Here is a 16,765-nt window from a genome sequence, read left to right as displayed (position 1 = left end):
TTATCCCCCATGAAAGGCTAGTATAGCAGTAGGTCAAGGTCCCCAGACACCTCCACAAGTTACCCAAGAGATCTACAGTCACTGAGGGTCCAGGGCTAGAGAAAGGGCTGGGCCAGGGCTAGAGAAAGGGCTGAGCCAGAGAAAGGGCTGGGCCAGGGCTTGAGAAAGGGATGGGCCAGGGCTAGAGAAAGGGCTGGGCCAGAGCTAGAGAAAGGGCTGGGCCAGGGCTAGAGAAAGGGATGGGCCAGGGCTAGAGAAAGGGCTGGGCCAGGGCTAGAGAAAGGGATGGGCCAGGGCTAGAGAAAGGGCTGGGCCAGGGCTAGAGAAAGGGCTGGGCCAGGGCTAGAGAAAGGGGCTCAGTTAGCTGGAGGTTGTTTTGGACCCCATGGCAGTGTAAAAGGCTCATAATCAGAGAGTGAAAAAGGCCATTCATTCCGTGTTTTGATGACCAATATTTCCACAAGGGGGCAACATAAATTACTAAATCCAAATTGTAAATGGATTTATACGGACAGATTTAGGCCTATATAGCCTATGGTTTACAGTATGAATAACAACTAATAAATGTATCACACGTAACTTAACGGTGTTACTTAGCTCATGCTTTGCTATCTAATTGCTATCATGTTCAGTCATGAAGACTAGTCATGACTTTTCTATGCATAATAACTCATATATAATGTTAGCCTTTCTATAATGACCATCGACCAATGTCTGGTCACAAATGAAAAACTTTAATCTGACCCTCCATAACTTGATACTGCAACACGTCAACACCTGATACTGTATCATGCATACTGTAACTGTAATCTTGTTTTACAGGATTAGTGGCTAAATGTGCAGGATTGCAAAACAACACATTGCTACTAAGCATGCAATCACACTATCTTATCTCAGTATATAATGTCCAAATTATATACTACAGTAGGTCTAGCCAATTGGAGCAGGTGTCGTTCTAGGACAAAGAGCATGTGTGGTCCCTCTCTCACCCCTGACATCAGAATAAAATCATGCAGAGTAGGCTAGGCTGCAACCCGTAGGCGGAGTCGGCTCAAATGGGCCTGTCTCCCCCGCTTTTAATACAGATGCGATCCTCTGTTCGCCTGGCGTCCAGCACCGAGCGAGGCGAGCGAACCGCAGGCAGCGGACGTACAGAGAGAGAAAGAGAGAGACCGGCAAAACAACACCATGACAGCACCGAACACATACGACGTTATTGTGATCGGCGGAGGAATATCAGGTACGTGCAATTTAAAGGGAAGCTTCCAAACAATTTACTGCAGTTAGTAAATAGACTGCTGGGAATATTACAATAGACTGCGAGGGAGGGAATCGATAGGAACTCGGGGTGATATGATATTGTAAGAATAGCAGCCACATCGCTTTATGTAAGTGGCCAACTGTTGCAGCACAAATGTGCAACACTGTAGCCCACAAGTCAGACAATAAATGTGTGCTGTTATTGTAGAGGCATATAGCCTACATTGGCCATGATTGAATACGCGTTATTCTTAATCAATACGGACTTACTGTACAGTTTCAGTTCATCTGCGTTTGTTTGCTTGTAAGATAGTCTCTTCCGTGAAGCTGCATCGACTGATAACATGTGGCTTTATAGTAGGAGTGTCCAAATGCAACATGTTGCACCATATTGCTTTAATATCGTAACAACAGTGGTTACAATTTAACAACTGGAGCATCTTTGTTCCTGCTATTCTTTGCTGTCATGCACTTCATATGATGAACATGCAGTATAGGCTATATGACATTTGACTTCCCGACTTGTGTTGCTGTAGCCTAATTCTCCACATCACAGTCACAAACTTTAAAAGCCTTATTTTACCTCATACAGGGTTGCTAAGTTACTTTCTAAATGTAATATATTACAGTTACGTGTTACCTGTCCAAAATTGTAATCAGTAACATCACTCCCAAACTACGTAACGTAACCGGATGACTTTCAATACGTTTTGGATTACTTTCCCTTTAAGAGACATAGAATAACACGAAAATGATCCATCAAACACATTTGGTGTGTTATAGTGGTCTCTGACCTGTGTTTACACTGGCTCAGGTGGAGCAAATTTAAACTTGACACTTTTTTCAATGCTGAATTGAATGACATTGAGAAAACTAAAAGGTGGTTTAAAATGCTTCAAAAGTTAGTACTTTTTATTTTAAATTGTCAGACTTGATTTGCGCTAACAAAAAAAATGCATCAACCCCTATACACATTTCCATTAATTATAATCCATACAGTAATGCACATTTCCTTTTGCTGCAGGATACATTTCCTGCTGTGAGAAACTGGTCAAATTAAGATCCTACACCTGTATGTCATGTCAGCATTTCACACAACTAGCAGTCACAGTTTGCCTGATATGTCATTGCCTGAGATGTCATTTGTGTTGCTGATCATGATTTCATCTCATCTCACACATAAACTGTGTCCTGATTTGAAAGTCTGACTGTGTGATGACTCTAACCCCACATAATGCATATAGCTAGCTGGTGGTGTGGCATTTGCTGTGTGTAAATAGCTGTATGGGTGTAGCCTCATAGAGGGCTGTACAGTCCCAATAAAAATCAAGTCTGCCTTATAAGCATCAATGCTATGAGTAAGCATCCACTTAAATAGGGATTGCACACAGAATACGGTAGAAAGCAATATTAGTTATATTTTTGTAGCGGATGTGAGTCAGGCTCACGGTTTCATGATGCAGTACTTACAACTTTAAAATCACTGCACCTTCAGCCCAACAAGGAATTTTCTCTTGGTAAAATGGTTAAGAAGTTGTTTTCTCCTGTAGGAAAACAGGGTTCAGGTCCTGCCCGTGACATGAATATAGTATATATTTTTATTGTCACCTAGGTGCAATGAAATGTGTTGTATTACAGGGTCAGCCATAGTCGATGTGCCTTGCTCAAAGGCACATCGGCCGATTTTTCACATTCTCTATGCAGCTGGAGAAATTATATCTCCTCCCACATGGAATATGTTGGATTAGAGCATTCAAATATTGTTGCCAATGAAATTGTGGAAAATAATGCTTACTGTATGCTATGGCTGAATCGATGTCTGTAATCATGTGCCCTCCAGTGGAGGCTCCTCAGAGGAGGAAGGGGGTGACCATCCTCCTCAGTGAATTTTATAATTGTTTTATTGTAAAACATTTAAAAAGTTATCCTTTTAAGATAAAACTACACTAAATATAATCACGTCACCAAATAATTGATTAAAACACACTGTTTTGCAATGAAGGTCTACAGTAGCCTCAACAGCACTCTGTAGGGTAGCACCATGGTGTAGCCAGAGGACAGCTATCTTCTGTCGTCCTCTGGGTACATTGACTTCAATACAAAACGTAGGAGGCTCATGGTTCTCACCCCCTTCCATAGACTTACACAGTAATTATGACAACTTCCAGAGAATGTCCTCCAACCTATCAGAGCTCTTGCAGCTTGAACTGACATGTTGTCCACCCAATCAAAGGATCAGAGAATGAATCTAGTACTGAAAGCATAAGCTACAGCTAGCTAGCACTGCAGTGCATGAAATGTGGTGAGTAGTTGACTCAAAGAGAGAGAAAATTGAACAGTTTTGAACAAATTAATTTATTCCAAAATGATGTAGAAGCAAGGAAAAGCTAGACAGGGGCTCCCGAGAGGCGCAGCGGTCTAAGGCACTGCATCTCAGTGTTAGAGGCGTCACTACAGACCCTTACTGACTGTACACTGTAAAGTTACTGCATGATTGTAGCGGGTGACAACAACGTAGGCTGTGTGTAGTGGTTATGATATGGTTTGGCTTAGAAAGGGTTTTTCGCCTGGTCACAAACAGCTGATGTGTTGTGCATTGAAGTCTACAAGCAAAGGGAAAAGGTGAGAGGAGGAGAGTGCATAGATGCGAGAAGGAATCGAATTTGGCAGCTATGAATGTGAATTGTATTTACGCGTGATCAGTGATGTATTCATTCATCCGATTATGTTGAAAAACGTTTCTTAAACAGAAGCAAACGCAACCAAACGGGCATAAACATACCTGAATTTGTCCAATAGAAACTCTCGTTTGCAACTATTGGACTAAGGATTACACACTATATGCAGGCAAGAGTGTGAAAGACGGTATTGAATGTATCACTGTCTGTCCATGTGTCCCTGTCTGTCACCTCAAATGTTTCTCTCGGCCTGTGTGCACCTATGTTGTAAACTTTCATTCATAGGCTAGGTTGTAGCAACCTTATGATGGGTATAGGGAAAATGAGAGTATCATGTAGAAGCCTAAACCAATCACGTGTTACATTTAACTGGGTTAATGGATATGAATGACAGTCATCCAAAATGCTGTAATAGAAATAAGGCCATTTTCATGAAAAAAATATTGCGTCCTTCCTCAACTGAAACGGCACTAACCGCCACTGGTGCCTTCTAAGTCTGAACTCCAGACTTGGCTAGGTTGAACCCAGTTCTAGGTTGAACCCAGTTCTAGGTTGAACCCAGTTCTAGGTTGAACCCAGTTCTAGGTTGAACCCATTTTTATTTCTACAGTTTTAGAAGCTGAGTGGCGAGTAATAAATAGTAAGTAAACTCTTTTCTTTCCTGGAGACAGAACAAGAGGTGTCAAATGTATTGTTTGAGGAAGTGTCACACAGGGCTATTACAGCTTTCGACAAGTGGAACCTGTGTTTAACCCGAGTTTGGGGAAACATTGATTGAGGCCAGTCAGTGCTGGCAGACAGTCAATACAGAGCTCAACTCCTAATAGGACAGACCATGTTAAATATCTGGATTAAAACCAGCTGATCAGCTGCTACACCAATGTTCCTGTTAGTGAATCACATGTCGTTTCAAATCCAGTATAATCATATGTCCATACTACAGCCAAATGTATCAGTTACGCTGTTACATGTAGTTTCAGAGAGGCATTTTGGCCTGTCTGTGAATGACTATGATTAATAAATGAGAATTCCGCAGAGAGGGTTCCGCAGAGAGGGTTCCGCAGAGAGGGTTCCGCAGAGAGGGTTCCGCAGAGAGGGTTCCGCAGAGAGGGTTCCGTAGACGGCTCCATAGAGAGGGTTGTCTCAGGGTTGAATTGAAGTGGAATAGAGTTTTCATCACTTGATGTTGAATTTATTTATTTTATTTTTTATTGAACCTTTATTTAACTAGGCAAGTCAGCTAAGAACAAATTCTTATTTACAATGACCGCCTACCCCGGACAAACCCTAATCCAGACGATGCTGGGCCAATTGTACGCCGCCCTATGGGACTCCCAATCACGGCTGGTTGTGATACAGCCTAGAAACATACACAGCATTAAGATATTGCCTGCAAACCCGAACCTTATAGGTAAACTCAGCATTGTCTTAAGCATATCCACCACCTCTGCAATATACATTCAACAATAGACAGAATAATAGAGAAAATTATTCTGCGATAGCGAAATACATATTTCTTAATTACTCCTTTGTATTTATAAAAGCATGTCTCTGCAGGTTTACATATGAATCATAGTGTGTCACACTTTGCTCCTCTTTCTCTCTTTCTCTTGTTCTCTTTCTTTCTCTCTCTCTCTCTCCTACAGTTACACTAGGACAAGGTTGAAATATCTCTGTTTGTCTGTGCTGTTGCCCTTTAGAAGGTGACAACGAGGCCCACTTATTACAATCACTGTCTCTAGTCAAAGTGCTTCTCCTTAAGTACCGAGCAGTGGAGAGCTGTGTTCTCTTCTGGCTGCAAATTGTCCTCTGCAATTCACCATGCAGCCACCAGCCCCTTGGCCCCCAGGGGCGCTAGCAGCAGCACTGGATAGGTGAGGTGAAATGTGTTGTTTTACAGGGTCATAGTAGCACGGTACCCCTGGAGCAAATTAGGGTTAAGTGCCTTGTTCAAGGGCAGATCATCATATTTGTACCTTGCACCTCAGGTATTTGAACAAGCAACATTTTGGTTTCTGACCCAATACTCTAACCACTAGGCTACCTGTCGCCTGGAAGAACCTTTTGGGTTGCCACACAGGCGGAACCTTTCCAGTTCAAAAGGGCTCATCAAGGAACCCCCCCCCCCCCCCCCCCCCCGAAAATGGTCTCAGAAGAACCCCTGTGATGGGAGGGATTCACATGTTTACCTTTTTGATCATATATTGTAGAGGGGGCAGCCTATCAGACATGGCTTTCAGACAGTTATTTCTGCCTTTAGCATAAATGTAATTCCTGTTCATCATGTTAAGTTCATACACTACAAATCATTTTATTATTCTAATAATTACAGAGCAGCAAGAGGAATGAAGTAGTAACTATTCCATCTTTGGGATATGCATAGGCTCTTGAAGAGCTCAGACACCTCCGTTAGCCTCATTGTAGCTACAAAACTGTCAGTGTTCAACCTCAATGTTGATACATTGAAACATTAAAGGTTCCTCGAAGAAACCCTCACCTAACTGAATGTGCAAATATGAACCATTTACTAGCAATGGTTCCCTGAGGAACTCCAGGGGTTCCTTGAGGATCTCTAGGGTTCATTGAGTCATCACTAATTCTGAGAGTGTAGAGAACATTTAACAGAGACTGTTACCAAACCAGAGTGAGAGAGAGAGACATTTATAGTGTTGATGCTGGTGTTAAATTAACTCTGTAAGTGTTAAATTAACACTCATTGGTGTAAAAAAACCCCGGTGTTGGTGTTAGTAACCAGTGTTAAACCAAAACTACACTCATCATTATCATATTTCCCAGCATGCTTTATTGCAGGTTGTAATATGCAATTAATAACATCATTATTTAAATATGATAACGAAGTGGTAACTATTGAAACATTGGGATACACATAGGCACTTGAGAAACTCAACTTGTATACACCACATGAAGCTACAAAAGTGTCAGTGCTCAACCGTAACATTTGTTGACAATACAACAAAACAGATTAACCGGAGTGACGTCTACTCTCATGGGTAGCCAAAAATAACTATCTGAAAGCCAAGCCCCTACTAAAACCATGCCTCCAGGCCATTAACCTAACTAACTAATAACCTGTTTGTTCTGTCCACTATTAACTAGTGATGGAGAAAGAGAGCTTTCTGAAGCATTGGGACTTTCCAGCCAATTGTGTCAAATAGCTTAATTACTCAAGGATTTGATCAACACAGTGTACACTAGTGGCACCTGCTGGTGAAAATAATTTAGCCAAATTATTATAGAAGATGTCCCACACGTCATAGCCTTTTTTGTCTTCTACTGAAACCAATACCAAATCAAAAAGTTGGTTGTTTGACTAAATGAAGCTTCGGATGTCATTGATCACATGCTTCTGATAAAGTACTACCGGCACACGGCTTTGACATAGACTGCTTAACGATGGACGCAGGCTTGGTTTGACTGTTGACTGAGGGCCAGATATTTATAGAAAGCAGCTGGATTCCCCTTCTCCTGAACCTTTCCCCTGGAACATTGGTGTAAAAGTTAAGTGGCTGTGTAATTGCATCACGCTCAATAGAAATTCTGGGTCAAGACTCAGTAGATGTTTCCAAAGGCCTTCAGCCAGCCAACTCCAGCTTGCCTTTTGTATTAGTGTTAGCGGAGGCAGAGAGCCCTGCAGTCAATGTGTTGTGGAACACAAGATAAAACAGGTGTGGGTTAGGATTATCTACAGTATTGTAGCTACAGTACTGTTTATGCAAAGGATTTTCCAGAAAATGTTCATGGGCTTCAGGGTGTAAAGAAGGGATCATCAACTAGATTCAGCAGCTGGTCGGGGGGCCGGAACATAATTAAAAATCATTTGTAGACTGCAAATTGACCGCAAGAAGCCCAAACATATATAATATTTGACTAAAACATCATTTCAAATCTTGCTGACATTTCTATACGATCACGTGTCTCTCTATTATGTGTGGAAATACTTGAGAACAGATTTCCTGAATTAAAATCACTGATTTCCTGGTGTTACAGTCTTTCATAAAAATGAAAACTTAAATATGTAAAGACCGCCTTAATTCAAAGCAAATCAAATCAAATGACATTTTATTTGTCACATGCGCCGAATACAACATCCACGACTCGGTGAAGCATAAAATATTACCGTTTTTAATGTCCCGTTGGTAGGATATACTTTCTTTCAGTTCGTCCCATTTATTTTCTAGCGATTGAACGTTAGCTAGCAGAACAGAGGGCAAGGGCAGATTAGCCACTCGTCGCCTGGTCCTCACAAGGCACCTTCATCTTTTGCCTCTGAATCGTCGTTTTCTTCTCCAGGGAATCACAGGGATCGGGGGCCTGGTCTGGTGTCAACAGTATATCCCTCGTGTCCGACTCATTGAAGAATACAGCTTATCTTAAAATACTCAGTTCAATCCCAGTTCTGATGTCCAGAAGCTCTTTTCAGTCATAGGAGACGGTAGCAGCAACATTATGTACAAAACAAGTTACGAACAACGCCAAAAAACAAACAAAATAGCATGATTGGTTGAGGGCCAATAAGACGGCAGCCCTACCCACCGGTGCCACCATGAACTTAGTGCTCGTCTTATGTCTATAAATATGGGTGTGGTACACTTCCTGGAGATTATAAGCGCAGGCTCTATGTGTTTTATACCTACCTACTAAAGAATGTGCGTTTGATCTCACTTGACTACCTCTCTAAAGAGGGCACAGTGTTCTGTGTGCCGGTATACAGTCATTTCAGGTGTTCTCATCACTCTGACAAACATCAGAGAGAGAGAGATAGAGAGCGAGAGAGCTATTCAATTCCATAGCTGCCATTGTTTCCAGGGTGAGAGAGACACAGCTGAAGCCTCGAAGAAACATCGCAAACATTAATATGTAGCAGGTAAATAAAGTAGAGCACATATACTACCGATATATCTAATGATAAAAGTTAATTGATAGCTTTTCTTGCTTGCACAGCTGGAAAGACATAGGGAATATTATAGATAGGGTGGTTGATGAGTCCACACTGACATATGAGCTCTTTATTGTTATATAACGGGATGTTAGATAATGGCAGTCAAGCTGTGGGAGAGGTTCAAGAGTACTGCAGGGACTCTAATACTAAGATGATTCATTGTGATTGGTTGATTGATTGATCTGATCGATGATCAAATCATGCACCTCTGGCAGGGGAAAAAGTACACCAATACATCAAGGACCAAACACAGTAAGGTTGAATCCTTATTCCCGGTTTAGTTTAGTTTATTAGGATCCCCATTAGCTACCACACATGCAGCAGCTATTCTTCCTGGTGTCCACGTAAAACATACAAATACATGATAAACAAAAAGTACAAAACAGTTATAGACAAGAACAACATGTGATATTACGTTAAATTCAAAATAAAACATTAAATAAGAGTTATATATTGGAAAGACCAAGAGACAACAAAAATACAATTTACACACTATTCATACAGCAGATATTGTATCTTTGAAGGGTTCTTCCTAGAACTCTCTATGAACAGTTCCGTCAGCCTTATTATCCTTTAAAATTAAACTGTCTATTACTACAAAGGCAAAATGCAGTAACTACTCGGTAACTCGTTTTTTTTGCTAATCAGCCAAATATTTTGCAGGTAGATAAGTGATAATGCACTGATGTATCATCTTACTATGAAGTATTTTTTTTGTGCATATCAACCATGACCACTGATTTGACCTATGACCCCTAAAATACAGATTCTGCACTCTGCCTTTGTATGACCTTAAACAACTATATTGGTCATGCAAAGGCAAAGTGCAGTATCTTCAATCTAAATGTGTTTATCCAACTTTATTGTTGGTTTTCTGTTTGATGTGTGAGTTCTAACTACATTCCAACTGTATTTACTGATTTTATGTAGTTATATTTTCATGTTTTGAATGTTGTATTGTAGTAACCCTCAAGCATTTTTTTTCAACCATAAGGTAAGGACTATTGTGCTTGGGAAACGAGACAAAACAAATGGAAAATGAAAGGTGGAACGGCGATGTCTAGAAGGCCGGTGACGTTGGCCGCCGAACGCCTCCCGAACAAGGAGAGGAGCCGACTTCGGTAGAAGTGATAAATGTCTTCATCCAACTTTCTTGTGTTTTTTTCTGTTTGACATTGTATGGCCATTGTTTTTACTTAGGGTGTCATATGTCAAATCAGTGGTCATGGTTGATATGCATAGACAATTACTTAAGAGTAAGATAATACATTATCACGTGTCTACAACATATTTGGATGGAGAGCAAATAAACTTTAAAGCCATTTTTCTCCGTTTCACTGTTTGCGAGGTTACTGCTCTTTGCCTTTGTATGGTAAAGCGGGTAACTGCTGTCACAACAAGGTGGATCAAAGCCAAAGTGCAGTAACTTCAGTTATTGCTGTTTGCCTCAGTTTTTACTTGGATTTTGTAGTTAATGCAAATTTCACACTCCATTTTCTCTGAAATGGAACATAATTGAACCAGTACACTTTGTCAAGTGATTTCAGTTTTAACTCAATTTCTACCAAAGTGATGTGTATTTCCTATTGGGATCCAGTCAGAGTAAGGATATCTAACAATTGGGACTCTTAATCACCCACAACTGTTTTCCTTCAAAATGACTGCCAGGGTAGGGAAGTCTGATTACTTAGATGACATAAATCATCTAAACTGGAAAAAACATCTTAGTAACGGTGCATACGGTAAATCTAACAGATTGTATTAGTTTAAAAAAAAAAACGTAGCTTTGTTATTTATCTTTGTGTAGCATAAGAATAATCAACCAGTCAATGTACATGCAAAAACACAAATATTGAAAAAAAATATTCTGAAAATCAACCTGCAATAGAGCATGCTGGGGGTGGGGGGGTTACTTCTGAATCAACACTTCTTGCCTTCCAACGAATCATTATTTCCTTCCAAAGGATCATTTAAGAACCCATTCTTCAAAAAATGAACCTTTAACATTCTTAGGATGTTAAAGGTTCTAAGTAGAATCCTTTGCCTTATGAAGAACATTTATTCAGATGAATTTATTCAGCTTCGTAGAACCTTATCCCTCTGCAAAGGACCCTTTTGGAACCTTTTTCCTAAGAATGTAGGGAAAATAGGCTCATCTCTCTCTCTCTCCGTCTCTCTCTCTCTCTCTCTCTGTCTCTCCATCAGTCTCTCTCTGACTCTCCCTCTCTCTCGCTCTCTCTCTCTCTCTCCCTCCCTCTCTCTTGCGCTCTCTCTCTCTCTCTCTCTCTCTCTGTCTCTCCATCAGTCTCTCTCTGACTCTCCCTTTCTCTCCCTCCCTCTTTCTCTCACACACTCCCTCCCTTTCTTGTCTCTTCCCATCGTCCTCATCTCTTCCCATCTGCCTCCTCCTCTCTCTCTCTCTGTCTCCCTCCCACTTTCTCTCTCTCAATCTCTCTCTCACCACCCTGCGGACATGACCTGTTTAACGTGCAATGTCACACATCTCTCCTTATAATTGCTTTTCGATACAGCTGCTTTGTTTGATAGATGTGAAAAGGCAATCACTGTCTGAGCCCTTACGTCTTGTAAATGTCTCCCCTCTGCCGGATCGATACACAGCATTTTAGGGCCTAAGGACAGTGGCAGAATGTCCTCTTGTTGTGTTCTTGGTATTGGATTTTTGTTTTGTGTCGCTGTTCTGTGTTGGCAGAGCCCAGGGAAAGAACATTCCACGTTATCTGGGAGATAGAATAGTCTCATCTTACTCTTATGTTTTGAGGTTCACACACATACACACACACACACACACACACACACACACACACACACACACACACACACACACACACACACACAGCTGGCTGCCATTAGTAATCCTGCCAGGTTAAAATAAAACAAGCTCGTGCATTTGCATGAGTAGCCCTTGTAAGACAATGCCGTAGCAACTTCTATGGTCTTATGTCTAGCCCTGTCTTGGATCTGTTTAGTCAACTCCTCCCTTACGGAAAAACTTTATGAATTTCACATGTGAACACGTGATCGCGTGTGACCTCATGAAATCACATTTGATTTCTGTCATGGTCCCCTGGAGGTTTTTGTCCAGTTACGGTGAAAATATGATAAATGTAGAACTAGTTACTGTGTTTTTACAGCTAAATACAGGTGTTAATAGACAGTAGGCTGATACTTGGGAATCAACCTCCTGGTTACTAACTACCTGAAGTTCCTACTGCACCACCAGGTCTGCTGGTGTAATGGAAGTTGGCAAAAATACATTTCTGCACTTTGTGTCACGCCCTGACCTTAGAGAGCCTTTTTATTTCTCTATTTGGTTCCCAATCAGAGGCAGCTGTCTAGCGTTGTCTCTGATTGGGAATCATACTTAGGCAGCCTGTTTTCCACCCTAGTTTGTGGGATCTTGTTTTTGCGCAGTAGCTGTCTATCCCTGCAGAACTTTACGCTTGGTTATATTTTGTTGTTTTGTCGGTGTTTCAGTATTAAATATCATGGACACTTTCCACGCTGCGCTTTGGTCTCATTCAGTCAACGACGGACGTAAGACTTTGCCTGACGTTGCAGTAAAATAAAGTAAATATATACTACTTGGTGTTATGTCTATAAAATGACAGTATGCTGTTGTATTCTGATTTCAATTAGTGTAAAAAAACAACTGTAATTTTGTACTGTAACAACACTTGGGATTTGAAATAAAAACCTCTTGGTCACTAACAACCTGAAACATCCTGCTTACAGTGCAGCTATAACACCAGATCTTCGAGCATGAAAAAGATTTGGCCACGGACTTAATGCATTTCTGCACTTTGCTAAAAGCTGCCCAGAATCAAGTCAATAATTGTCCAATAATCACCACCAATATAACATCAACATAAAACTACCAGTACTCAAGGACACTTGACTGTTCCTGGAGTGCCATAGGTACTGCAGAATTTTGTTCAAACTAGGCCCCACACCCGACCAGCTGAGCCAGTTGTTCAGTGATTGCCTAAATTCAACACACCTGGTCATCCAGGTCAGTTAAATCAAAAACATGATGTGCTTACAGCACTTCATCCCTGATATACATTAACACTTTGGGGATTTCAACTTGCATCTTCTTGGTTGGGAGTGCATCAATGTTTTTGCAGAGCCACCAGGTTCATACTTATTCATACAATGTTAAAACATTTTTTAAATAATAATAGATTACAAAAAAGAGAAAAAAATTAACACGAAAAATAAAATAAATATAAGGGGATGGTTAGTAAACAGTGTTGCTACCTGGGGGTACAAAAAGGTCAGGTACACTTCACAGGAACACATATGAACTCAAAAAGGTACACTTCACAGGAACACATATGAACTCACATGGTACAGTTCAGTACCTGGTAGGTATAATAGGATATTTTTCTACCCAATATTTTGAATATAATGTATCTGTGCTTTGATAGGTGGGGGCAATGTACTGGTGGTGACATTATCATATTTTGGGGCGTGGTCAAATATATGTGTATTTATGCCAACCTTCAGTCGAAGTGTTGAAGCCGTTTTAATTGTTTGATGGTTATGCCAATAAAAGTAGAGCAATTCCTTTGGCACTGGCTGTTCTTAAGAGGTTGTAAGAGAGTGTGTCAGTGATGAGCGGATCTGTATAGACTAGAGGTTACTGTGGATATACCATTAACTTAATGGCAAGTTGATGCTGTGAATTTGTCTTTTTTTACTGGAATGTTATTGTAACTCACTGGGGAAATGTTGCCAGTAACCTACAGAACTGCCACTCAGGGTTGCCAGGTATAGCTAAAATTACCCGCCCAATGACAACTCAAAACCTGACAAAATGGCCTGAAAACTAGCCCTATTTTATTTTCCCTCAGCCTTGAAGCGAGCATAGAAGTTATTTAGCTCGTCTGGAAGGCTCGTGTCACTGGGCAGCTCTCGGCTGCACTTCCCTTTGTAGTCTGTAATAGTTTGCAAGCCCTGCCACATCCGACAAGCATCGGAGCCAGCATAGTGCGATTCGATCTTAGTCCTGTATTGACGCTTTGCCTGTTTGATGGTTCGTCGGAGGGCATAGCGAGATTTCTTATAAGCTTCCAGGTTAGAGTCCCGCTCCTTGAAAGCGGCAGCTCTAGCCTTTAGCTCAGTGAGGATGTTGCCTGTAATCCATGGCTTCCGGTTGGGGTATATACGTACAGTCACTGTGGGGACGACGTCCTCGGTGCACTTATTAATAAAGCCAGTGACTGATGTGGTGTATTCCTCAATGCCATCGGAAGAATCCCGGAACATGTTCCAGTCTGTGATAGCAAAACAGTCCTGTTAGTATCTGCTTCCTCTGACCACTTTTTTTATAGACCGAGTCACTGGTGCTTCCTGCTTTCATTTTTGCTTGTAAGCAGGAATCAGGAGGATAGAGTTATGGTCAGATTTGCCAAATGGAGGGTGAGGGAGAGCTTTGTATGCATCTCTGTGTGTGGAGTAGAGGCGGTCTAGAGAAGAGTTACCGTATTTATACAATAAACACATTTTCCATAATTCTATTGAGCCAATTAAGAAGGAATATCGACTTAACTTGTAGCGTTAGAAGCAAAATGTGGTTTTCACCAAAATAATAGTTATTGTGAACTATGACATGACATGACTTAATAAACTAATTGGAATATGTCGCAAAATAAAATATAATTTGCTCTTATTAAAATCGGCAGATCATTTTCCATTAACGGATGTCGATGTAGCTCGTTTGACTGCTATGATTAAGCATTAAGGCACCCTGGGGGTTTGTGGTATATGGCCAATATACCACGGCTAAGGGCTGTTCTTAAGCATGACGCAACGTGGAGTGCCTGGATACAGCCCTTAGCCGTGGTATATTGGCCATATACCACAAACCCACCGGGTGCCTTATTGCTATTATAAACTGGTTACCAAAGTAAAAGTATTTTTTTGTCATACCCATGGTATACTGTCTGATATACCACGGCTTTCAGCTAATCAGCATTCAGGGCTTGAACCTCATTTATAATTGTAAAAATATCCATTGTGCACATGTGCATAACTATAGATAGGAGAGTTTGAGTGATGAAGTTGGACAGAGGATCTCGAAATCTCTGAGCGAGAAACACTAGGACAAACTTAAAAACAAATGTTAGGCTATTTTATGGCAATTGGGCTGTTATCATGTGCCAGATAATGACTAAAAACCTTTATAACTGGCCCACTTGCGAGATTGATTTGCAATTTCAATAGGCATAGGCTACAGACTAATATCTGGGTTTATAATTGTAATTCTACTTTGCCGTGGTTTGCTTGGATAGATGCAGGCAGCCTATAGCCCCTGATAGTCCTACATCTCTGTAACGCTCAATGAGTGAATGGGTGTGGAGTCAGGCGCAGAGAGCAAAGGATGTGGGAAAAAACACGCTTTAATGTCCAAAATCAAAAGAACAAAATAGTATTACCCAACAGGCGTAACTATTAAAACAATATAGTACCCTTAGGTAAAATACCAGGACAGCGAGAAAACCCAACAAACCACTAACACCTCTCACAAATACAGAAGAACAAGCCCGCACAAACAGAAGCGGGCTAAACGAACTTAAATAACACCACCCTAACAACCAAACAATGAACAGGTGAAACCAATTAGACAAAACCAAACGAACACGGAACAAAGGATCGGTGGCAGCTAGTAGACCGGCGACGACGACTGCCGAGCGCCACCTGAACAAGAAGGGAAGTCACCTTCGGTAATATTCGTGACAATCTCATTTCAGATAGTCTACTGAATGATTTAGCAGACTCATTTATTAAACATGAATAGTTTGCCGATTTCGAAGTAAGAGGTGCTTCTGTTTCCCAATAGCCTGCTGGAATAGGCTACTGAGGATGTGGTCGTAATTTCAATGACTGAATTAAATATTAATAATATGTACATTAACTGAATTTGCTTGTCAACAACAGCCATTGTTTATTTTTATTTTTTTATCCTGTAGCCAAATCTGATTGACTGTTACCGTCAGTCTAATGCGTTCCAACGATAGAGCTTTGATAACTTCCAATTGATTTAACTAAACATGGCCATAATAATTGCATAATAACACAAGGCTACAACAACAATACGCTGACGTTATAGGCTATTTATTAAATCCGTTTTCCAGCGCCAGGTAGGCTACACAAGTGGCACAAATTGTTTTGCAATGACTGCAGTGATATAGGCCTAGTCATTTCAACATATTCATTGTATCAAATGGTAGGCTACAATGGCATATAAATTAATAGGCTACTTGATGGACAACAAATGTAAATGTATCATTCCTGTCACGTTCTGACCTTAGTTCCTTTGTTTTTGTCTTTGTTTTAGTATGGTCAGGGCGTGAGTTGGGGTGGGCAGTCTATGTTCTTTTTTCTATGATTTGGGATTTCTGTGTTTGGCCTGGTATGGTTCTCAATCAGAGGCAGCTGTCAATCGTTGTCCCTGATTGAGAACCATACTTAGGTAGCCTGGTTTCACCTTTGAGTTGTGGGTGATTATTTTCTGTTCAGTGTTTTTTTTCAGCACCATACAGGACTGGTTGTTTGTCGGTTTATTTCAGTGTTCAATTATTTTATTAAAGAATATGGACACTTGCCACGCTGCGCATTGGTCCTCCTCTTCTTCCACCGACGACCATTACACATTCTCCACATTTAATGTCAGTTTCATTGAGTACTTTTCCCCCTAACAAAAGCAGGTGAGGGAGTTCCATAATTTCCATTTCAAATTTCCATAATGACAAGTTAAATAGCCTACCTACAACTGGTAAAAAGTTGTCACATTGTGCAAGTGTGCTGCTCTGTCTCCTCTCACTCATTTGACTCAGCCAATAAG

General features: G+C 40.9%; 1 protein-coding gene across 1 annotated transcript in view; it reads left to right on the top strand.

Moving 5' to 3' along the window:
- Nucleotides 1-1,019: 1,019 nt before the first annotated feature.
- Nucleotides 1,020-16,765, top strand: part of mao (monoamine oxidase) — a 63,288-nt gene continuing 47,542 nt past the window's right edge. Inside the window, exon 1 of the mRNA XM_021578875.2 lies at nt 1,020-1,240. Within this exon, the coding sequence (XP_021434550.1) occupies nt 1,189-1,240 (52 nt within the window). The 5' untranslated portion in view covers nt 1,020-1,188. The remainder of the gene's footprint in view (nt 1,241-16,765) is intronic.

The sequence above is a fragment of the Oncorhynchus mykiss genome, chromosome 22 (assembly GCF_013265735.2).
Source record: "Oncorhynchus mykiss isolate Arlee chromosome 22, USDA_OmykA_1.1, whole genome shotgun sequence".
In the NCBI taxonomy this organism is placed as follows: domain Eukaryota; kingdom Metazoa; phylum Chordata; class Actinopteri; order Salmoniformes; family Salmonidae; genus Oncorhynchus; species Oncorhynchus mykiss.
This window is presented reverse-complemented; position numbering and strand designations above follow the sequence as displayed.